General features: G+C 35.5%; 1 protein-coding gene across 2 annotated transcripts in view; it reads left to right on the top strand.

The window, feature by feature from the left end:
* The window catches only part of PKN2 (protein kinase N2), a 140,498-nt gene that overhangs the window by 75,872 nt on the left and 38,579 nt on the right, over positions 1-26,047 (top strand). The window contains exons 7-8 of one of the 2 annotated variants that reach the window (XM_046004613.1): positions 11,889-12,074; positions 13,243-13,352. In XM_046004613.1, the coding sequence (XP_045860569.1) occupies positions 11,889-12,074; positions 13,243-13,352 (296 nt within the window). The remainder of the gene's footprint in view (positions 1-11,888; positions 12,075-13,242; positions 13,353-26,047) is intronic. The other variant, XM_046004623.1, reaches the window with a different exon arrangement.

Raw genomic sequence — 26,047 nt, 5'->3', positions numbered from 1 at the left:
ATGAACATTTGTGTTTAGGTTTGGTTTGGTTTTTTTTTTTTTTTTTTTTGGAACATCTCTTTTCACTTATTTTGTGTAGGTACCTAGGAGTATGATTAGCAGGTCATGATAATTTTGTGTTTATATTTTTGAGGAGTGGTCAGACTTTTCCACAATGGCTGCATCATCATTTTATGTCATTTATCATTTTATGTTCCCAAGAGCACACATCCTTACCAACACTTTTCCATTTTTTTATTATTATTATTTCCATTTTCATGGGTCCATTGTTGAAAGTGGGGCAATCTCTAATTATTTTGTGTGCCTATTTCTCCTTTTAATTATGTAATTGTTTGGTTCATGTATTTTTGGGCTCTGTTGTTAAGTGCACATGTTTATGATATTTTTATATCTTCTTGATGGATTGACTCTTTAATCAAAATGTAGTGTCCTTCTTTGTCTCCTATAACAATTTTGGATTGAAAGTCTATTTTATCTGATATTAGTCTAGCCATCCCAGCTTTCTTTTCCTTATTACTATTTGCACTGAATATCTTTTCCTGTCCTTTCATTTTTAATCTGTTTGGGTCTTTGGATCTAAAATAAGCCCTTTTAGATAGCCTATAATCATGTTTTTTTAATCAGTTCTGCCAATCTCTCCCTTTTACTTGAACAGTGTAATCCGTGTGTATTTAAGGTAATTACCTACGTGGCAATGCAATTCTGATGCTAACTACCTAGAGTTGGGTCAGATTTTATAAGTTAATGGCACAGTCCCCCACAAGACTGCCCTCCTTTCCAACACAAGTTGTAAGCTTGGAGTTTCCTCAACTATCCACACTTTTGACAAACAGGCTACAAATCAGGGATTCCCACTGCCACCTCAGGCTCAATAATTTTATAGAACAACTCAAAGAAGTCAAGAAAGCTCTGTGTTTATGATGATAGTGTTATTACTTCTTAAAAATATAAATTAGAAAAGATACATAAGGAGAGATCTGGGGGTCCCCAATGTGAAGCTTCCTAGTCCTCAGCGTGTATCAGTTTCTGTCACTAACCAGGAATCTCATTCCACTGTGAGTATCCACTGTTTTTATTGTGGCTTTATTATGTGGGAGTGACCAGCCACTGGTGAGTGATTCAGCCACTTGATTGAAATCAGTCTCTAGTTCCCCACCCCTCTCTGAAGGTCAGGAGGTCAAGTTAATATTATGTGGCACCACCCCTCTAATCATATGGTTGTATTTCTGGCATAGCTAGCCCCCGTCCAGAAACTGTGTAGGGGCCCCTCATGAATCACTTTGTTAATATAAACCCATTTGAGGTCTGAGGGGCCCACTAAGAAATGAAGACACTGTTGTCACTGGGGAAATAGCAATGATTTAAAGGTTTGCTCCCAGGAGCCATGAACGAAAACAAGCCAAATCCTTTATTATACAACAAAAAAGGCTTACTTCTGCCATTTTGCTAATTGTTTTCTACAGGTCTTAATCTTTTTTTTGCCCCTGAATTCTTCTGATACTGCTTTCTTTTGTGCTTGAATTTTTCTAGTTTACCTTCTTGATTCCCTTGTTTCCTTTACTGTGTATTTTTTAGTTCTGTTCTCAGTGGTTTCCCTAGTGATTAATATCCTGAATTTATGAGTCTTTACCACTTTACCTTTAATAGCCTACAAAAACTCCACTCCTGTATAGCTGTGTCTCCCTGTCTTTATGTTGTTGTTTTATCTTTCATTTTACAAGTTTATATACTGTGTGCCCATTAGATTACATTATAAGTACTGTTTTATGCATCTGTCTTTTAAGTAATAAAGAAAACAGAAAGAGTTACAAATCAGAAACAGTATTACTGGCTCTTATATTTACCTGTATATTTACTGGTATTTTTTTTTTTCTCCCAATTTCAAGTTACTGTCTAATGTCCTTTCATTTCAATCCGAATGACTTATTTTAGCACTTCTGGGCAGGTGTACTCATTACAAACTCCCTTAACTTTGATTTTTCTGGGAATCTCTTTATTTTCTCCTTTATTTTTGAAGGTTAGTTTTGCAATATGTGGAAAACTTGGTTGACAGTTTTTTCTTTCATTACTTTACAAATGTCATTCCAGTCTCTTCTGGCCTTTGTGCTTTCTGATGAAAAATCAGCTTTTATTCCTGCTGAGGATTCCTTTTAAGTGGCAACTTGCTTCTCCCTTGCTATTTTGTAAGATTTCTCTGTCTTTGGTTTTTTTCACAGTTTGATTATAGTATGTCTTAAATAGTAATCTCTTAGAGTTTACTCTGTTTGGATTCCTTGAGCTTCTTAATGTGTAGATTCATGTCTTCCATCAATTTTGGGATATTTTCAGACATTAATTCTTCACATATTTTTTCTGCCACTTTATTTCTCTTCTCTCCTGAAATTCCCATGGTGTGTGTGTCTGTATTCTTCTTGGTATTCCAGAGGTGACTTTGTTTCTGTTCACTATTTCTTTATAAAAAGAACAAATGTTTATTGATGTACAGGCATTTTGTGGACCCAGAGACAGAGGTAAGCACAAAAGCAAGCATTAGCTTCCATGGCTTTCAGAAATTAGAAGGGTGAGGAAAGCATCAGAAGTCAAGAGTCTTCCGACCAGCAAACTCCTGTGACCCCTGTCCACAAACATGAAACATGTCTCTCTGGTTTGAAACTGTCAAGATTTCTCCCAAAAGCCTGACTTTAATAGAGCTCAGAAAGAAGCTTCTTATAAGGGTCTTTCACGTTACTAAGCCAGAAGTCAAATTGGTTAAGTCAGTTACACACCATCTTTAGTTTCATTGTTTTACTTCCTGCTTTTTATTTTGTTTTGTTTTTAATTAGGAGCATACCCATTTAGTGTTGTTTTATCTTATTGATGAATTACTCTTTTATCATTACAAATACTCCATCTCTGAAAATACTCTGACATACAGTTTACTTTGTCTAATATTATTAGAGCCATATTACCCTTCTCATGCCTAATATAACCTACCAAGAATTTTTTCCTATAATTTTTTCCATCCTTTCATTTTCAACCTATTTTTTTACTTAAAGTGACATATTTAATATACATTATATAGGTGACTCTTTTCTTTTTATCTACCCTGAAAATCTTATTGAAGTTGTTAGTCTGTCATATTCCTCCCTGCTTTTTTCCCTCCCCCCTTTTTTAAACAGCTTTATGTACATAAATTGTACACATTTGATGAGTACAATTTGATAACTTTTTATATAACCCCCAAAAGTTTCCATGTGCCCTTTATAAACTTTCCTTTTATATAATATTATTTTTGATATATATTTACTGTACTGTGTTGATTTTTGAATAGCATCTTTCCTGCCCTTTGTAGTTCTTCCTGAAACAAACCTTCTATTTTTCCATTTCATCTCCCGTAACAGCTTTTCTAGTTTTGCGTGTGTGTGTGTTTATTGCTTTCTTTAGGGAATCTAGTATGCATATTGAACTTATTACAGCCTGTGATCACATTATGCTCTCTTACCGCCAAATCAGTTTAAAAATTTTATGAAGAAATATTTTCGGGACACCTGGGTGGCTCAGTTGGTTGGACCTCTGCCTTCGGCTTGGGTCATGGTCCAAGGGTCCTGGGATCGAATCCCACTTTGGGATCCTTGCTCAGTGGGAAGTCTGCTTCTCTCTCTGCCTCTGCCTGCTTGTGCTCTCGCTCTCTCTCTCTCTATCTGACAAATAAATACATAAATAAAATCTTTAAAAAAATTTTTCAAATCCTTTCACTCTACCCTTTTGTATTCTTGTAATATATTTTACTTCTACATATGCCTTAAAAATCATCGTCCTTGAGTATTATTTTCCCTAGAGAGCTAAAAGCTTTACGGATATCATTCATTTTTTGAGTTTATTTTTTCAGAAAACAAGACATTGTCCTATGTACTTAATGACCCATTTATTCTTTCTGTTTTCATTTCCTCTTCTTGTACTTGAGATTTTCTCTATTTTTATTTCCCCTTGGCTATAAAATTTCTTTTAGCATTTATTGTAATGAAGGTGTGCTAGAGTGTCATTCTTTCACCTTTTTCCTGTATTTTTCAGCTTCGTGTTTTAAGAATATTATTAGTGGATGTATTTTTTCTTTCTTTCAGATCTTTAAAAATGTTTTCTTCTGGCATCTATTTTTCTATTATAAAAAGTCAGCTATAATTTTTATCAGTATACCTCTTAATGCAATGACACTCATTACCCAGTCGCTTCAATAACAGAATTATATCCACTCCCCTTCGTTTTTGTTTTGTTTTTTTTCCCCTCTCTGTTTCTATGACTGGGTACTTTTAATTGACCATTCTTCACATTTGCCAATTCTTCTGCCTGCTCAGATCTACTATTGAACTTCTCTAGTAAATTTTTTATTCAGTGCTATACTTTCCTGCTCTAGAATTTCATTTGATTCTTTTTTATAATTCTGTATCTTTCTTAATATCCTCTATTTGCCAAAACACCATTCTTTCATTTGTTTGTTTTGGGTTTTGTTTTCATTTGTTTTTATTTTGGTTTTTTGTTTGTTTGTTTTTTGGGTAGGCCGTTGAAAGTTGATATAAAGTCCTTGTCAGTAAATCCCATGTCTTGGCTTCCTCAGTTTCTGTTAATTTCTGCCTTTCTTGTTAATTAGCCATATTCTGTTTTCTGCCTTGTATCATCATTTCCTATTAAAAACTGAATATTGTGAATATTATAATGTGTAAGTCTGAAAGATACTCCCCTTCTCTAGAATTTCTTGTTGTTTGTGTGGGATGTAGTTGTTAGGGGCTTTTATAAGCTATTTTGTAAAGATTGTATTTATTGTCATGTATGGTCACAGAAGTCTCCATTAAATTAGTGGTCAGCTAGTGTTTTGACAGACATTTAATGCATGCAGGCAAAAAGAAAAAAAAAAAATGCCCTGCTTTTGCATCTGAGCTCTGTGCTTGTGTGCTGGGGCGTATCCTCAGTGGTTACCAAGACATTTTAACAACTCTGCCTTTGCTCACACAGAACTTGGAGATCAGCCAGATGTGAGAGCTTAGGGCTTTCTTGGGTCTTTTCTGAAGATGTCTTCTGTTTCTCCCTTGCCTTCTAGTTTCCCAGTGGAATCATTGCAAACCCCTTGTTCCTCAAAACATCTCCCTTCCTATATTCTCTTCCAAGACTCTTTGGGATATCTTATTGTTTGTCGCAATTGATATCCTTTTCCCCAGGCTGCAGTGACTAGTTCCTTTGCTGTTAAATGCCTTCCACTTAGCTATTTCTCTGTCCTGAGCGATTTCCTAGTTAAGCAAAAAACCAACCAATCAAAAACAAAAAACATGCCTTTGTGTTAGTCCCTTAAGGAGCTCTCAATTAGGTCAAAGCAGACAATCATATGTCCTTGAGAATGAATTTTTCTCTGTAGATTGCTATATTGAAGAACATCACCAAGCCATTTGGGTAGGGGGAAGATGAGGCAAAGGTAAGTTAAAATGCCGCAGAGCTCTCCCATTGAGTACTCATTGCTTTTTTTATTAACCATTTGCTTGGTTGCAGTAAACCTTTAACTATTTTATAGATTTCTCATACAGTTGATTCTAACTGTTTTTGCTAACTTTTGGTTAGTTTCTTTCCTATATTTCTGTGAAGAAAGTGCCTATAGACTTTGCTACTCCACCATTTTCTCTGACCATCAGCTACAAAGGTTTTTTTTTTAATATATATTTTTTTTAATTTGACAGAGAGAGATCACAAGTAGGCAGAAAGGCAGGCAGAGAGAGAGAGGAGGAAGCAGGCTCCCTGCTGAGCAGAGAGCCCGATTCGGGGCTCGATCCCAGGACCCTGGGATCATGACCTGAGCCGAAGGCAGAGGCTTTAACCCACTGAGCCACCCAGGCGCCCCGCTACAAAGGTTTTTGTGGTCCACGTGAATGTGACATATTTTTGTTACACTGACTTCTTTCACCCTTAGAAATCCTTAAATTATCAGTGTCAGTGAGGGCTTTTCCTTAAAAATAATGTCATTCAATATTTTAAAGATGTGAAGCTGTTCTTCGGAATTGCACAGCATACTGTCACATTCTAGTAGCTTTGAGTATCATTGATCAGTTTTATATTATGGCAGACTTCTATATTAAAACTTGAAGGACAAATTTATGGTTAAACTATGTTGTTGCCTCTATTAGTTTCAATCTAAACCTGCAGTTACCAAATAGAGTTTCTAAATCTGAGGCATCCTGGGATGCCAGAATGAGTCCACAGGGTACAACAGGGTATTTTAACTTTTTGAGGGAAACACAGTGTTATTTCTCTTCACAGCAGAAGAAAGTGGCGGTTCCCAGTCTAGTTTCAGAGTTTGAGAAACTAGCTATGCTGCGCTTAGTAGGTGCAGACATCCCATTAGGAAGTAACCATGGTTATTTACAAATGAAATAAGATACTTTTTCTTTCAAGTTATGTGTATTATTTTTGTAAATAATTATTAATTTGTTGCAATATCTTTTGAAACAACTGTTAGGTATATCTTTTAGATATAGGAGCACAGTGAAAAAATTGAGACACTAGCGTACCATGAAACAAGGCTTGGGGAACCTTTGGTCAAAATCCTCCATTTTATTTGAACTGTTTTAAATATTAAATTGTTTATCTTTCTAGTCCCATCATCTATAATTCCTACCATGAATCCTCTATCACAATTAAACTGGTTTGTGCACACTCCCTGTTTAATATCCTTGCCTTATTATCCATCTTACTCTATTTTTAAAAATCAGAACTGCAATATAGACCTGTTATCTACCTACATGTAATTCTAACCCCTAGCCCTGGACACTTTATAGATTCAGGATATACTTGGTAAAGTTTATTTGATGATAAAGAAGGAACTGTACTTACTACTTAAGTTTTGCCATTGTATGGCTCAGTGCTGAACACAATAATATTTGAGAGTTTCTGAATGATTCATTGATAAAATATGGTTGTCAGTATTTAGAAATCAACAATATTTCTAGCCACGTTTTAGAAAACCATCTGATATGACTGGAATTTTTTTTTTTTTTCAGTTTCTACGTGTTGGCTCCTCTCCCCAGTTCTTTAACCTCTTCCATTCTATCTTTTCCAGTTCTTATTGCCTTATTGAACCGTATTCAATGTGATGTAAATCTCCAGTGTAAAAGAAAGTATCTTACGATTCTTAAGTCATTTCGGTTTTTGCAAAAGTTCTTTTAAATTCCTGCTGAAACTTACAATTAATTCCTGATGAACCTTAAACTAAATATGGAATAACTAGGAAGAGAAATAGTATTGGCCTTAATAAAGGATTAGACACAATGAAGAATTATCATGGACAAGTAGTAGGAACATTTACTCTTCTGAGTTTCTCACTGCATTCTATTATTTGTGGTTTGTCTCATTTATACTCTGATTTCTTTTGTGATTGTATGGTTATAAATTGAAATTTGCAAATTTAGTGCTATCTTGATCTAAGGTATTGAATTTTTTGGTCTGCATTTTGAGACATTTGCTAGTTTTTATGAAAGATTTCCTCAGAATTAAAAAAAAATTTAGTTATACCAAGATGAAATACTGAATTAGTAAGATGGATATGAAATAGTTTTTCAGGAACATTAAAAAAATAAAGGATTTATTTATTCTAATGGAATTCATAGCTATTGCTTATGGATACAAACATTTATTTCTTTGATTGCTTGTTTTAAAAATTTCATATTGTGGGTTATAAAAATAAAACAATGTTAACTATTTCTAATATAGTTATTTGCAATTGCAACTGTGTCACCTCATAAAAGAAATTTCTAGATGCTTCATAAAGATCTTAAATCCCTTCCAATTTCTTTTTCCTAAGTGAAAGCAGGTGCTGAGCATTGTCATCTCCTGATATATTGAAATTACTAAAATATTTAATAAGCTACCAAGGTTTAAAGTAGTGACCAGATGTTTTCAGTTTCCCCAGGATGACTTCTACAGCTAAACCTTTACAATGGAAAGGAGCTAAGTTTGCCAGTTTAAGAAAAAAATCCAAATAAAACACAGAAACCCAACAAGTTGTTTTTTTTTAAAATAAAATTAAAATTCTGTCATATTTAATCTGTCTTAATACTTTACAATTAGAGAAGATTTCCAAAGCCTGACCAAGCATGAAATTGAAGCTTCTCCCTCCATCTTTAGTAACTTTATTGAGACATAATTTACATACCATAGAATTCACTACTTTAAGTATACAGTTTGGGGATTTTTAGGAAATGTATATAGTTGTGGCACCGTTATCAACCTCCAGTTTTATTTGAAGTGTATTAACTTCAAGGTTTTTGTCATAAATTTACAGTTGTTAAACCATCACAAGTCAAGATAATGAATATCTTCATCATTCCTTAAAGTGTCCTTGTGTGCCTCTGTGTAATCCCTCTTTCCTGTTCTTATGTTCTTCCTACCCACATTCATCTTCAGGCAATCACTGACCAGATTCTGTCACTTGCTATTAGTTTGTATTTTGTGGAGTTTTATATAAAGGGAATCATACAGTATATACTATTTTCTTTTGGGAGAGGGATTTCTGGCCTTTTTCACTCTGAATAATTACTTTGATATTCATCTGTGTTGCCTCTATCAATAATTCCTCTCTACTATTGGTAGTATTCATTTGTGTGAATATTTCAGAGTTTGTTTATCCATTCACCCATGATAGATATTTGAATTGTTTCCATTCTGTATTTTTCCAGATACAGCTGTTAATAACATCCTTGTGCAGTTTTTGTGTAAATGTACATTTCAGTTAGGTAATACCTAGGAATGATATGTCTGGATCTTATGGTAGTTACTGATAATGGATTCTTTACCCATTTTTATATCCGAAAAGTCTTCATTTTTGAAAGGTATTTTCAGTGAGTCTAGAATTTCTATGTTCATAGTTTATTTGCTTGTTCATTTCCTCAGTACTTTAAAGTTGTTGCATCTCTGTCTTGCTTTCACTATTTCTAATGAGAAATTTGCTGCCATCCTAATCTTTATGTGTCTTTTTTCCCCTGGCTACTCTTAATATTTTCTCTTTATTATTTGTTTTGAGAAATTAGATTATGGTATGCTTTCATGTAATTTACTTATTTTTCTTTTGCATGGTGTTCATTGAAATTCTTGGGTACTTCCTGGGTTTATAGTTTTCATCAAATGTGGAAAATTTTAAGCTATTATTTTTTCAGATATATTTCTGTTTCTATTCTCTCTGCTCTTCATCAAGGACTAAATTACACATATATTGGGCCACTTGAAGTTAAACTCACAGTTTTACATATGCACTGTTTTGTTTTGTTCTGTTTTTTCCCTCAAGTCTTTCTCTTATTTTTGATCATTTCTATATCATTGCTATAGCTTCAAGTTCACTAGCCTTTTCTTTGCAATGTATAATCTGCCACCAGTCCCATCCCAGTGTATTTTTCCTTAAATCTCAAACATGTTAGTTTTTAATCTCTAAAATTTTGTTTTGGATCTTTTTTATTCTATGTCTCTAACTTTTTGAACAGATGGAATATAATTATAATAACTATGAATGTGTTTATCTGCTAATCCTAACCTTTACGTCTGTTTCAGATTGATTTTTAATTGCTTTTTTTTGTCCTACTATGGGTCTTACTTTTGTGTTTATCTTTTTGCCTGGTAGAGTAGGCAGAATTTTAAGAATGACTTTTGGAACCCCTGTCCTGTGAATACAGTGAGGTATCACTCCAGTGATAGTATTTTGTTTATGGCACAGGGGATTTTGCCTATGTGATTAAGGTTACTGATCAGTTGGCTTTGAGTTAACATAAAGAGGAATGATCTGGGTAGGCCCAATATGGTCACAAGTCCCCCAGAAGTAGAGAATCTTCTCTGGCCAGTGGCAGATGAGGAAGAAAGTTCTGAATCATGAAAAAGATTATATGTACCTTGGTGGCTTGAAGATAAGAGAGGGTCAGCCATATAGAAGGAATTCAGGTGGCCTTAAGAACAGGAAAACAACCCCTGACCATCATCTAGCAAGGAAATAGGGACCCCAATCCTATGTCTGCTACAAACTGAATTCTTCCAACAACCTGAAGAAGCAGATTCTTCAGAGCTTCCAGACAAGAGCCTTCCTGGCACACGTGATGATTTCAGCCTTGTGAGATTTATTAACAGAGAGTGCAGGCAACCTTCGTAGACTCTGACCTACAGAATTGTGATGTAATAAATAGGTGTCGTTTTAAGCCACTGTATTTGTGGTAATTGGTAATCCAGCAGTAAGAAAACAAATGTGCCTGTTAGTCTCTGCTTAGATGCCAGACATTGAGTTTTAGCTTCTTGGGTGCTGGATATTTTTGTATTCTTGAAAATGGTCTTGAACTTTGTTCTAGGTCACAATTAGATTACCTATAAATAATTTGATCTTAGTGTTGCTTTTAAGATTTGTTATGCATAACAGAACATCATTTAGTCTCAGGGTTATTATTCTCTACTACTGGGGCAAGACTGAATACTTGATCAGGAGAACCCTCCCCACATCTTAGTTTTATGTCTGGAGAGCTGTTTTCGTTTATACTGCCTGTGAATTCTAGCCACCTTGATCAGTTCTGTGTCAGTACTCTCAGTTCTAGCTCCTTAACTCAGATAGTCCACTTGGCTGCACCTGAGCTCCCCCTCCTGCACTATGCCTTAGATGTATTCAAGGCAGTAAACTCAAGCAGTCTTAAGGTTCATTTCATTTATTTCCCATCTCTTGAGTATATGTTCTTCATTGCCTGACATCCAGTGTCTTTAGCACTTTTTTCATGTATTTTGCTTAGTTTTATTTTTAGTTTGAGTTGAGCATAAATCCATGCTTTTTTTACTTCATTAAACATCCTTTGGTTACCTTAAATAATTAAAATTTTTAATTTAAGTGAAGCTTTAATTATTTAAATTTAATGGGACCAGGAAATACTCTTCCTAAAATGTTTTTCTCTGTGCAGTATCTAAAATTTTAATACTGTAGCACCATATTTACATTCTAGTATACTAAGCCTAGCCCAAATGATGACAAAGTCAATCTTTAGATGGCCTCACAGTTCCTCATTTTCATTTGAACACCTTTAGTATTTATTTGCCTGAGGAAATTGTAATTGTTCTATGCTTCGATCATTACAGTCCATAATTATTTGACTTCCTAAACTATTAGAATGGAAAGTTAATTTATTTTACATCTGAAATAGAACAGAAACCCGTTTATTTATGCAAAAAACCCTATAAAGTCCTTTTCCATGTTAACTACATAACTACTAAACACAACTGTTTTTCACATAGTCAGATTTCCTTGTTTCTAATTTCTGTATGTTTATTTTAATAGGCATATTATTTGGCTTTATATTTCCCCTCTCACATGGTCTAGCAACAATTCTGTAATTCTTCCATGTAATTATATAAATGATACAAATGAGTATTCAGACATACAAGAAGTTTATGTAACTTGTTTTATGCCCTGCAGACAGTTTTTGGGAGGTGCTGTTCTTTCCATAAAATTTCTTATAATTCTATTAATTAAGAATTTTCAATAGGTTTCTCTAATTAAAACAGGAAAGATTATGATTAATTACCTCCTCACAGATCCTCTGGGAGAAGAGATTTTGTTATTTTAGCACATCTTTTTTTTTCTTCCCACTGTTTCTGAATGGGTAACAAAGACATAGTTCTATATTAAGAATTGATGTTCTAAGGTACCTGGGTGCCTCAGGCAGTTAAGTGTTTGCCATCAGCATCGATCATGGTCTCAGGGTCCTGGGATCCAGTCTGCATTGGGCTACCTGCTCAGTGGGAGGTCTGCTTCTCCCTCTTCCCCCTCCCTCGTTTGTGCTCGCTCACTCTCTCAAATTAATAAATAATATACTTTTTAAAAATTGATGTTGTTATTTGATATTTGTTTATGCTAACAGGTACTTTAGAAGTTCGTCTTATGGGCTGTCAAGATATTCTAGAGAATGTCCCTGGACGGTCAAAAGCAACATCGGTTGCACTACCTGGTTGGAGCCCAAGTGAAACCAGATCATCTTTCATGAGCAGAACAAGTAAAAGTAAAAGTGGAAGTAGTCGAAATCTCCTAAAAACCGACGACTTATCCAGTTCAGTAACCAGATTTTTTAAAAATCCTATAACAAATTAAAGGATCTATACAAAGGACTTAGCAAAGGGGACAGCAATAGGAGAACCCAAAGTTGAACAAAAACTTAACAATTATGATCTCTATAATTTTAAAACATTAAAACCTATACTGTCAGGAAAACAAATGCAACCAAATTTATTGAACTTACCTTAGAAAACTAAATGATATATAGCATTAATTCTTTTAGAAGAATGAAATATCAAGTGTCACTCTTCATGCCAAACTGAAAGTGTTCGGAGGCTATTGGATTTGTTACATCTTGATTTTTCAACGGCATAACGACACTTCTAAACTAACACTGAAATTTTGATAACCCCTGGACCAAACATATTTACTAGGGTAATAGCTCAGTTAGACAAATGGAAGAGTGGGTGGAGGTGGTAAGGGTATTATGCAACAAGTTTATGAAGCTCTTTAGAGACATTCTAGAATGTAATTATAAACTATGATATAAAGGTGTAACTGGGGAGTGGGAGGGAAAGGCCTGTGATAATTCATCCTACTATAGAGCACAGAGGTGAATATGTCAGTGCTTTCCTATATAAAGACGGAGATTTTAGGAAAAGTATGAAAATAAAAATTGCCTGAGGTAACAAGCTCTATAAAAAGTGTAGAGGCTGGTGCTCACTTCGGCAGCACATATACTAAAAAGTGTAGAGGCTGAAAAACTGGGTGATTGCTATTTATATGCAAATACACACATACAATATAGCATTTAATCTTTGTGTTTTTCTCAAACAGAGGATAAATTGGGAGCATCTAGTGGGAATGTATGTACATATAAAAGTAGCCATTTAAAACTCAAAAGCTTCAGGATTAAGAAAGACCTTACATTTGTGGCACTGGGTGGCTCAGTTGCTTAAGCCTCCCACACTTTGTTCCCCATCAGGTCATGATCTTAGGGTTGTGAGATGGAGCCCCACGTCAGGCTCTGCACTGGGCATGGAGACTGCTTAAGATTCTTCCTCCCTCTCCCTCTGTGCCTCTGCCCCCCACCCCAAAAAAGAAAAGGAAAAAAAGAAACCTTACTTTCAGAGGATCATAAGACTTTTGTTGCTATTAAACGGTGGTACTTCTGTTTCACAGGTTTTTAAATATTTAAGCAAGTTTACAAATTGTAATTACAGATGACGTGTGTGCAGTTTTGAAGCTAGATAATACTGTGGTTGGTCAAACGAGCTGGAAACCCATTTCCAATCAGTCGTGGGACCAGAAGTTTACACTGGAACTGGACAGGGTAAGATGAAAACATTTTACTTGAATCTTCATTATATTTGTCATTCATTTTGAATGTACATTTTCTGTTTTAGAAGACTTAGGAAAGTTTTATTTTTAATGCAATGAAAGAAGAACCTGGGTATTTTCGACATTCCTCATCTGGTGAGTTATATAAGTCTACCTTAAGACAGAGGTGAGCATCAGAGTGCTGCAGTAGCTTTTGCTTGTGCAGTGATTTGAAAATGTCTAGTTTGTATGAACCTAAAAGACAACCGAGTGAGAGCTAATACTGAAATGTATTTATTTTAGTAATGCACTCCCTAACAACGAAGGTGATTCTTCTGACTCACCATTTGTAGTTTATAGTATCAAAGCTGGATTTGAAATGCACTGATGTGCTCCCTTACCCAGCCTTCCATGTGTCTCAGTGGCTTTCATGAATGATGTGAATGGCTGGAATGCGATATGTAGCTTTAGAATCCAGCAGAAGTAAATTTGGTCCACAGCAGATTCAAGTCCATAATGCTAACTTTATTATTTAGATTCTGATCCTTTTATTGGGGTGTGGGAAGAAAATATTAGAAATTACCCCTAATTTTGCCTAAAAAATAAGAAAGATATCAAGCTTTTTATCATTTAGTATTTAGGTTGAAGATACATTTGTCATTTTTAAATTGTATATATTAGTGAAAGCCGATTTACAGTGTTTAATGATGATGTGAGGTGGTGATTACTGCTCTAGAAGCCTCTACTTTAAAAATATTTTTCCAATTTGTTTCTTTCTTTCTGCATAGCCAACATCCTGATCAGGCCCTCATCACTGCTTTTCTTGGTTCAAAAAATGTTTTATATACTTGAACAAAATGCTTCATTTTCATATACATTGGTTTGCTTAGCTTTGATACCACCAATTATAGTGAGATGTATAAAAAAGAAATCTTAGAAAGTAGTAAGAACTTGATTGATGCTGGCTTTTTTGTTTTTTACTAAAGTAATTTACTAGCTAATCCCCAAATGTCTTAATACCAGACTGATTTTCAAAGAATACTACCTTCATCTTGGCATTCATTCTCTCATTTAGGATCATCTGTTCTTTAAAAATTATTGTGAAATTACTCATTCAATCAACAAATATTCATTGGTATCTACTATATTCCCAGCACTTCCAGGCAGTAGATTAACAATGAATAAAAAATAAGGTCTTCCAAGGTTCCTCAAGGAACTTAGACTTAAGTGGTCTTCATATATTCCTGATTAGTTGCAGAATTTTTTACCATTAATCTGAAATTTAAGAGTCTGCCACCTCATTTCCCAAATAGACCTTTATTTTGATAATTTCATTTAAAATGATGTTGGGGTCTTAGAATGCTGGACTAAGGTGTTTATACTTGTCGGTACGGGAGATGGGATGGAAGAGACAAAATGGGAAAGTTGATTTTGGAAATTGTATGAAGAACAAATTTGAGGGAGGAGGAACTAAAGGCATGCATGTTGGCTGGCGGCTACTCCAGTGCTACAACTGTAAGATTAGGAGAGCTTGAAGTAAAATTGAGCAGTAGGAAGAGAAAAGATATTATGTAGGAAATGAAGGAAAAATTAGCATAAGTAACTAGTTGGATTTCAGTACAAGGGAAGGAATTTGTCTATAATTTGCAAAGAAAATAATGCCCCAGTTATTAGAAAAATATATTGGAAGAGGATGGGTTCTATACCTAGTTACTTAGCAATTAAAAAAAGATGTGGAACTTTAAGTCAGGGCTGGATAAGCAGATTCAGAGATATCTGACTAGAGGTCACAGTGAATGCCATCCAGGTGGATAAGATCAATCCATTCATTTCACAAATATTCATTGAACATCTTATATATGTACCAGGCTTTTTATTAGGGTCTAGATTTTTTTTTTCTTTTCAGCATAACAGTATTCATTGTTCTTGCACCACACCCAGTGCTCCATGCAATACATGCCCTCTCTATTACCCTCCACCTGGTTCCCTAACCTCCCACCCCCCACCCCTTCAAAACCCTCAGGTTGTTTTTCAGAGTCCATAGTCTCTCATGGTTCGTCTCCCCTTCCAGTTTCCCTCAACTCCCTTCTCCTCTCCATCTCCCCATGTCCTCCATGTTATTTGTTATGCTCCACAAATAATTGAAACCATATGATAATTGACTCTCTCTGCTTGACTTATTTCACTCAGCATAATCTCTTCCAGTCCCGTCCATGTTGCTACAAAAGTTGAGTATTCATCCTTTCTGATGGAGGCATGATACTCCATCGTGTATATGGACCACATCTTCCTTATCCATTCGTCCCTTGAAGGGCATCTTGGTTCTTTCCACAGTTTGGCTACCATGGCTGTTGCTGCTATAAACATTGGGGTACAGATGGCCCTTCTTTTCTCTACATCTGTGTCTTTGGCGTAAATGCCCAGTAGTGCAATTGCAGGGTCATAGGGAAGCTCTATTTTTAATTTCTTGAGGAATCTCCACACTGTTCTCCAAAGTGGCTGCACCAACTTGCATTCCCACCAACAGTGTAAGAGGGTTCCCCTTTCTCCACATCCTCTCCAACACATGTTGTTTCCTGTCTTGCTAATTTTGGCCATTCTAATTGATGTAAGATACCATTCTAACTGGTATCTCAATGTGGTATTAATTTGAATCTCCCTGATGGCTAGTGATGTATTAGGGTCTAGATTTAAAGATAATATATGCTCATTGCTGTAACAGAACTCCTAGGCTTAATAATCACTGATTTTCTGTTCTTTGCCAAGCACCATTCTAGACCCTAATAATGACTGATCGAAACTCCGAAGTCATATACTGAGGGACCTTATATCCTAATGAGGGAAAATAAATAGTAAACAAGTTAAAAAAAAAACTTCACAAGTACAGCGGAGGTAGTAAATAGGGTAATAAGGGAGTGGGGACTACTTTAGAGTAATTAGGGAGTCTCTTGAGGAGACTACATTTGACTTGAGACCTGATGAGTGAAAAGTTGCCAGACTTGTAAAGACCCAGTGAGAGTATTCCCAGCAAGAGGAGACAACATATACAGCCTCTGAGGTAAGAGGGAACCTGATATGTTTTAAGAATAAAAATTATAAAATAGAAGATCAAGGTAAAGTGAAGTAGATGTAGGTACGTGCCAAATCACTAGATCTTTTTAAGTTAGGAATTGGGAGACAGTTAAAGGGCTTTTAATAGGGGAGTTGACATCATTTGATTTATCTATAGTAAATGATCTGATAGAAGTAAGTACCATGTACTATAGAAACTGATAAAAGACTTACTGACACATAGTGGGAAGGAGTTTGTAAAGGAAACAAAGATCTAATAACCAAATCTTAAGCAGTATCCCAAGAAAGGTTTGCCTGCCAAAGAGAAGTCAAAAACTTTTGAGTTGAATCAAATCATGCCTTAGATAAACGTTATAAAAGCTTATCCAGTGAATAATTGCAGGAATATTGAGATGGTGAAAATCCTATTACATATCAAACAATTGACAAATGGGCTTTTCAAAAAGTCTATTAAAGAAGAAATTTAGCAAAGATTTTATAACTGTCTTTCAAGTTAAAGGAGGAACATATGAGGAAAAAGTTAGGGTAGGGATAGCAATGAGATTTTAATTTGTGTATATTTATTCTAATTGATTAGTAGTGACTTCCTGGAGCTCACCGTTAAGGTTTACTGGATGGGTCTTGGTTTTCAGAGATTATACTAATCAAGTAGCAATGTTTGCCGCATTCTTGGAGAAGTGGCAAGTAGCAAGCTGTTGTACATGTTCCATCTGTGGATTGACTATATACTTTGTGGCTGTGGAGGACAAAGCAAAAGTCAATGGATGGCAGATTTTATTTCAGTACAAAGGGTAATTGTTAAAAAATGCAATGAGCTACTATAGAAAATAGGAAGTTCCTTCTCAATAAAGTTGAACGAGCAACTTGTAAAAGAGATTTTAAAGGAATTCTTGTATGAGAAAAAGTTAAACTTATAAGATTTTTTTTCAACTCTGATATTTTCTCTTCAGGGTAGAAGAACCAGCATTGTTATATGCTATAAACTAGCTGTTTAAATAATTGGACCAGTATAATTCAGTCAAGCCCACTAGAGAGGGAAGTAATAATTGGGGTTGTTAATATACACAGATACAGTTTTCATGTCTTGTTATATTTGTGGCTTCTTTCTCAACTGTGTGAACACATACAGATATTTATGACCATAAAATGTTTCTTTCAGTTCCCATTCATTTTTAATGTATCAGATTTGCTATCACATTGGCTTTGAAGCCAGGCAAATTGGGCTCATTGTCCATCGAGTACTTACTAGCTTTTGAAAATAGACAAGTTACATAACCGTACAACTGGGCATTTGTTTCACCATCTCTAAAATGGGGTTAAAATATATGGTCAGCGCTTGAACAACATAGGTTTGAAGTGTGCAGGTCCACTTAATACATGGATATTGTACAATAAAGTACTAGAGATGTATTTTCTCTTATGATTTTCTTAATACTTGGTTTTCTTTAGCTTTATTGTAAGGATATAGTATATAATACATATAACATACAAAATATATATAAGTTGACTATTTGTGATATCAGTAAGGTTTCCAGTCAACAGTAGATTATTAGTAAAGTATTGGGAAGTCAGCAGTCATACTCAGGTTGGTACCTTTAACCTTTGCGTTGTTCAGGGGTCAACTGTAATCTTTGCAGGACTGTTAGAAAAACTGAGGTAGTGTATAGAAAATCCCTTTCATTGCCTGGCACATTTTAGCCACTCAGTGGCATTAATTCTTTCTTTAGCCCTAGGCTTTGATTTGTGGGTGGCTATAAATTTAAGTATAATAGAAGAGTATGATAGGTTATGAAAAAATTAATTGGTTGAATGTCATTTTCTTTCACTTCAGAGCCTGTTTAAAGTAATTACAGGAGTTTTGATGAGTAGTATGATCAAAATGAAACTCAAAGAGGAACACCTACGTGGTTCAGTTGGTTAAGCATCCAACTCCTGATTTCAGCTCAGTTCATGATCTCAGGCTTGTGGAATGGAGCCCCACATACCATCAGGCTTCACCCTCTGTGGGGTGTCTCCTTGAGATTCCCTCTCTCCCGCCCCTCCCCCTCACTTATGGCTGTGCCTGTGCTCTCTTTCCCTCTCTCAAATAAATAAATGGATCTTAAAAAGAAATGAAACTCAGAGAATTATTGTTAGAGGGAAAACAGCTGGTTAAAAGCTTTCTCTTGTAGCCAGGTTATTGTCTTAACGAAATTTTATATTTAAAATAGAACTTAAAAGTAATACATAAATACATATAAAATGCAATAAGAAAGAACTCAAAAGTTATCATCATCTTATAGTTAAGCTGAGCCCCAGAGTAGTTAAATATTAATAAATGTCAAGAGTTAGTACTAGACCTCAGTGTTGTTCAAAATGAATATTCTTTCCTCTATGGTAGTTTGAATGAGATAGATAACAGTTACATGTAGGAAGAAATAACAGAAGATAATGAAATCTGAAAGAGAGAAAATAATTTAAAATTACCTAGACTACCAGCTTAGAAAACTACAAAGATTGGTAACTGTTGATTGGTTTTTCTTTACTTGTAGTGGTAATCTTCACCTAAAATTGTTTTTTTTCTATGACTTCAGATAGTCTTCCCACTTTGGAGTAGTCCTCCCTTTCAGAGTTTGAAAACAGTGCATGACTAAATAAAGCTATTCATCCCTGAGGCCAGCGAGACTTTCTAGGTTCCTGGTAGGCATGTTCCTTGTCCCTAATTTGATTAGAAACTTCTCTTTGGCAGAGACTACATTCCTTATCGTGATAACCAGTTGTGTTTACATATTACATTTCACTTTTTCATGTGCCTTTTACCCTTTTACTTTATTCCTTATATTTATAGAATATTTATTTATGGAAAATGTTTATTGAAGTATTTATAGAAAATGTTATTTTAAACTGTCTGACGCGTTCATGCCTAGCATTTTGCCTCAAATGTCAAGTTTCTTTTGTACGGGATTCTGGAACTTAGTTATTTATACTGTTTCTATCCTTTTCAAGATATAAAGATTCATAGGACTTTTTGGAGTTAGAAGATACTCTGGAAATAATCTAGACCTAGAATAATTTAAGAAAGCCCAAATTATGTTCCTGGTAGGTCAGGGCTCTGTAGAATTGTCTTAGGAGAGAACACAGAGACTTTTTGTTTGTTTTGATATTCTGGGTAAGATATTTGGAATTTGCCACTTAAGAAAAACAAGCTTTGGGGCACCTAGGTGGCTCAATGGATTAAGCCTCTGCCTTCTGCTCAGGTCATGATCTCAGGGTCCTGGGATTGAGCCCTGCATCAGGCTCTCTACTCAGCAGGGAGCCTGCTTCCTCCCCTCTCCTTCTCCCTCCTCTGCCTACTTGTGATCTCTGTCTGTCATATAAATAAATGAAATCTTTTTAAAAAAAGGAAAAACAAGCTTTGAAAATTGCTGATGTAGTTTAATGTAGCCCCCTCACTTCACAAATTAGTAAGGAAATTATGGCCTAAGGATTGTAAGTAACTAGCCTAATGTATAATCAAGAATTCTTTTTTTTTTTAATTTTTACTGTAGTATGACACAGTATTATAGTATTTTCAAGTGTACAATGTAATGATTCAGCAAATCTGTATGTTATTGTTGTGCTCACCACAAGTGTAGCTACTTTGCCACTACACAAAGCTGTTATAATACCATTGATTATATTCCTTATGCTTTTATCCTTTTCCCCTGTGACTTACTCCATAACTGTAAGCCTGTATCTGCCACTCCGTCACCCATTTTGCCCATCCCCTCAGTCCACCCTCATCCCTCTGGCAACATCCATTTGTTTTCTGTATTTATGGGTGTGTTTCCACTTTTCATAAATAATCCAGGATTCTTTCATTTAAAAAAAATTTTTTATCAAGTAATATCTATGCCCAGTGTGGGACTCAAACTCACAAGCCCAAGATCAAGAGTCACTCCACCAACTGAGCCAACAAGTCACTCCAATAATCCAGGATTCTTAATGAAGTTCCTTACTATCAATGCTGTGTTCTTTCTATTCTTATCAGGTTATCCTTTTTATATTTTCTTTAAAAATTTGGTCCTTTTTAATGTTTACTGTAAACACATTAGTAGCTATGTAATACCTCATTTTCCCTGAATTCCCTCAGTCCTGGGGGAACAAGCCATAGAATAGGAATACAAAGACATTTTAATTTCTTCTGTGTATGAGCTGACTGACTCTGACCATACTATTCAATCTGAGATGCTGTTTTTTAACTTAACATGAAACTGCAGGGGCCCTGAATGGCTCAGTCAGGAGTGCATGCATCTCTTAATCTCAGGGCCATGAGTTCAAGCCCCATGTTGTGTGTAGAGCCTACTTAATTAAAAAAAAAAAAAAAAGAAGAAGAAGAAGAAATGAAACTACGAAAATATTTACCCTTCTTACCTTTCTGCTGCTTCCAGAGTCTATCAAATGACACATTATATTCTCTGAGGCTATTAATCCGGAGACAATGAACTATGTATATAATCATCTACCTTTTTTTCCCCCATCCCTATCATCTCTTGATGACCAGTCTCCAGTATTCCTTAAAGACTTTGGTTCTTCAGTTCAGCATCATTATGGGAGATTAAAGGGAAAAAAGAACAAAACTATATATGTAAATAACCTACTTAACATTGTATTATTTCAAAGTTCTTTGAGCATCTCAGCCACAGTATACCTTTACTCCTTGTCATTTTAGCAATGAATGGTTCTGAAATCTTTGATATGCCAGACTTAACAAATCTTTTACTTCAGTAAAGGAGATAGTTACATAAAGCACCAAGATTAATGGTTATATAGTAAGTGACAGCTCATGTTATTATTGTTATTCATCTGGCTCTCTTTGTTATTACCTCAGAACTTGATATTTGATCAACTATTTCCATTTCCTTAATTCTTCAGGAAAGGACTGAAGAAGGGCCGTCAGTCCCTTCCAAATTACATTTTCTTTTCCCTGTACCCTTAGACTAGTGTTACCCCGAACCATGTCCTTATTGACATGGTTCCGCATAAAACATTCTTCAACATTGTCTTTATATCAACACCTTTTATGGAAACTCCCAACAGCCAATCATTTCTACCATCTGTCTTTTCTGCTCTAATTTACTGAATACTGCTGAAATATTAATCATACCAATTACTTTAAGTTTTAGTTTCTCACCTCAGCTGGGCTTGTAAAAGTTATCCTGCGTTTCAGATCTTAATCCCATTACCAGAAGCTTTTCTTTCACCTATCTCTTCAAAATTCTATTCCCTCTCAGACGCCTTTGCTTCTGTTTTATAGATAAGATTAAGATCATTAGGATGCAGCTTCCTCAGATTCCTGCATCACCTGCAAGTATTTCTGTATCTTCTTCATTGGTTTTAGAGAAAGAGGTCTCTCTCTGTCCTGTGAGAGCCTATAAGAATTCAGTTTGTGCTCCAGTTTTCATTCTCTCTCATCTCCTCAACCCTTTTCCATCAGTTACCCCAGCTATCCCCTATATGTATTTTTTTTATCTCCTCTTTTCTTCCCACCTCTGATTCTTCTGCATATGTTAACATTCCTCCCATTTAAAAAAAAAAAAAATTGTTTTGCTTCTTCATAGCTCTGTTGATAGGCCTCTCTTTCATAGTCAAGATCCTGGAAGTAGTAATTTGTGATCACAATCTGTTCTTCCTCTGTCATTCATTATACATTGCACTGAAACTTGTGCTGTAATAGGTCCTGAATAACACACATTACATATAGTGTCATTTAATCCTCCCAACAATCTTGCATGTATAATTATTTTCATTGTTTTGGAGATTACTTGAAATTCCAAAAGTTAAATAACTTTTCTTGTCCTCACAGCTAGAAAGCAGTGATTCTGGGAATCACCACAAGCATCTGACACTAAAGCCAAGTCTTACCTGACACCAGTATGTTCTTTTTAATAGTGGGCTAACTTGTCTCTTTGTTTCCAATATAGATTTTATTAATCATGTATCACAATAGTAACGATAAAACATTTACTGAGTACTGACTATGTACTGAGCTTGTCTTAACTCTTAATTTTCATACCACCCTAGTGTTTGATACCATTATTATATATATTTTACAGATGAGCAAACTGAGGCTCAAAAAAGGTAAGTAAGTAACTTGTCCAAGGTCACAAAACTAGTAAGTGGTGTTAAGCTAAGATTTCAACCTATTTGTTGTTCTACAGAAAGTAATTGATTATGCAGTACCAGGCAATCTTGATTCTAGAGACCTTGTTTTTAATTACTATATTGCCTGATCTGATCTGACCTCTACTCCTCTATATTTTAAATCCTTTAGTGGCAGCATATAATTTACAAGTTAAAGACCAAATACTTTGCAAGTCATACGAAGCCCTTCATGACCTGTCTCTGCCCATCTTCTCATCTTTATTTCCCAAAGTTTCCCTTTTTAATATTCTAGGCTTTAACTAGATGAAACTATTTCCTATCCCTACGTTATACTTTATGCATGCTTAACTTTGTACATTCTTTCCCCTGTGACTACTGTGTTCTCTCTTCCTTTAATTTTGTAATTTATATCTGAAAACCCAATTGAGCAATTCTTAACCTTTTCTGATCTTCCTATTACCTTTCCCTTTGGAAGAATTGGTCAGTTCTCCCTTTTGTGTCATTGTGCCAGTTGTATATGCCTCTGTTGCCAGTATTTATTTACATTTCCATCTCCCTAACAAAACTGAACTGTTTAAGAACAGGACCATACATTGCTTCTCTTTGTATTTCTTAAGATAGGTATTCACTGAGTATTAACAGGATGAATGAAAATAATTTATGTAAAATACCTTTAAAAAGCAGGTTGTTTCAATTTCCTCTTTTTCCCTCATACGTCAACATACCCAGGTGACACAAACTTGTTCGTACAGATTCGTACAAATAGATTTCCAGAATGACACACATTAAAATCTGAGGATGAGGGTCATATACAGTTGAAAATATCTTCTTTACCTACTCCCGTGCTCCCACACACAACTGAGTCTGACTTGTTTCCCTGTGTCTTACCTGTTATTGCCCTATAGCACCGTATTGGCATTTTAGCTTTTTTCTACCTCTGTGATCTTTAAAGTATCACGCAAAGGCCTACATTTAGTGCTGTGAGAAATACAAAACAGCAAGAAATGCTCTTTCCATAAAGTACCCTGTGGTCTGGTAGGTTTAAAAAAAGCAGTTCGAGACAAAATAAAGGGCTATTTAATTGTGTTTCAGAAACTTAGGGAAGAATTCTATCCAACATGATGAGCATGCATCAAAAATTTTAAAATACATAAGGATACAACCACCATCAGTAAGCACCAGTAGATAATGGGCTTATTCGTTGTAGAGTATAATATGAATGTTTAAATTACTTAAAAAAATAAGAGGAATTTGAAAACATTAGCAAAGAGTGAGTGTCAAAAAGACTAGGCAACGTTTTTAAAGAACAAAATGAAATACTAGACATCTAAAATGGGCGTCAGAAATAATTGGGGGAATGGTAACAATGAAACATGATTGCCATTGGTAAATTGTTGAAGCTGGGTGGGAAGCAGAATGAAATAAAACTTAACAAAAATCAGAACTACAACATTTGCAATTGAAAACTAAGTGGATGGGTTAAATAACGGGATTTAGTGGTATGGAAGATGAAGCTAAAAAAGTTGCCCCAGGGCAACACAAAGAGACAAAGAAATGAAAAACATGAAAGAAGAGAGGCTGAGAGATACAAAGAATAGGATGAAAATGACTAATATACTAAGTGGAATTCCAGAATGAGGGAGTGCAGAAAATGGGACAGTGGTCATGTCTGAGGCAATAATAACCTAGGATTTTCCAGAAATGATGACAAACATGAATCCTCAGTTTTGAGAACACAAGTCCCTAGAAAGGTAAATAAAAAGTTATACACATCTAAAAACTCAAGAGAAAGACGTAATGGACTGGAATTATTCAAGAACACCCTTGTGAGGGAGATGGATGTTTAATTTGGTCTTGATGAAAAGCAAATTTGAACTGGTACAAAGGAAAGAGCAATTTAAAATCTCATATGACAGTATAGGTTTTGGCTGGGGAATAAGATACAGGAGTAGACATAGAAACTATGTGTGTAAAGACAGAGGCAGGAGAGTTTATAATGGGTTTGGGATAATAGGGAGTCTTTGGACCTTTTTATACAATATGAATTGATACAGATAGCAGTATCTAATAAGCTGTTTCTATATAAAACTGTTAAAGCACTAGTTCGTATCATAATTGTTTACTTTTCTCTTTCCTTGTGAAGGGAGCAGAGTCACCCACATCTATAGGAGGCAGACTTTTCAAGCAAATATCACAATATCATATTCTCCATTGTCTCAGTCTCAAACTCTCCTCTTTGTATTTCCCATCCTCCCCAAAGATCTAAGGTTTCCCTCTTTTTGTCACATTTGGTCCATCTGGAAGATCCACCCTTAATGGACTCCTGAACTCAAAAGAGATATGACTGTTTCCTGATGTAGTTGTTTTCTGTTTGCCCTCAGTGGATTTCATTGGCCCCATTCCCTATCCTGTGCTCTGCCCCTGGAGGCTGATAGCGGTGAACTTGAACCACTAGGCTCTGACTTATAATGGGAGACATTATTAGGAAGCAGGAGGAGAGGGAAGTCAAGGTGTTTGTTTCCCTCCTCACCTATTTTCACAGCATTGGTTCAACTATGGCTATAGCTCCTGTTGGACAGCCCCTTTTCCAAGGTTCAGTTAGTTCTCACTGAATTCTGGTAATTAGTGCCTCTTGCCCGTTGAGGCTAGGGGTGGTAACAGATTTCTACTATTACTAGATATCAGTTGCTTCCCATACTTGTTGGTTCTTTAACCTTAATCACACCTCTGTAAATAGCCAATTTTTAAAATTCAGGCTCTTCGGGGTGCCTGGGTGGCTCAGTCGGTTAAGCATCTGCCTTTGGCTCAGGTCATGATCCCAGTGTCCTGGGATCAAGCCCCACATTGGGCTCCCTACTCAGTGGGGAGTCTGCTTCTCCCTCTTGCTCTGCCCCTCCCCCTGCTCATGCTCTCTGTCTCTCTGTCAAATAAATAAAACCTTTTTAAAAAATAAATAAAATTTAGACTCTTTGAGTGTGCAGTTTCTTTGCTCCTGGGACCCTAACTGGTGTTTCACAAGCCTGGGCTGTCTTCAGAAGCCCACGGAAGGCCATTTAATGGAAGACCAATTAATGTGATATGTGCTATGTTGTATGTTTACAAAGTCTTACCTTTCCTTGGCTCTTGAATTTTCCATGTTTTGCTTTTTGCCCCCCCCCCCCTTTTTTTCTTTTCAGCAGTGCTTCTTAGCTTTCGTTTTCTTGTCTTAGAGGTTCCCTGACTTTCTTGATTCACAGCATCCTCAGTGTTCTAGTTTTTATTTTTATTTTTACTTTTTTTAACAATGTGTGTCCAGGCCAAAAGAAATATCCAACAATTTCATTTATTAAGAAGCACTTATTAAAAAGCTTCTGTGCAGAGAAGGAAATATGAACAAAATGAGAAAGCATCCTACAGAATGGGAGAAAGTATTTGTGAATCATAGATCAGATAAGGGGTTAATATTCAAAATATATAAAAATGTCCTAAATCTCGATAGCAAAAAAAAAAAATCTGATTAAAAAATGGATAGAA

The sequence above is a fragment of the Meles meles genome, chromosome 1 (assembly GCF_922984935.1).
Source record: "Meles meles chromosome 1, mMelMel3.1 paternal haplotype, whole genome shotgun sequence".
In the NCBI taxonomy this organism is placed as follows: Eukaryota; Metazoa; Chordata; class Mammalia; order Carnivora; family Mustelidae; genus Meles; species Meles meles.
Note: the sequence above shows the minus strand (reverse complement) of the source record. Positions and strands in the feature narration are given on the sequence as shown.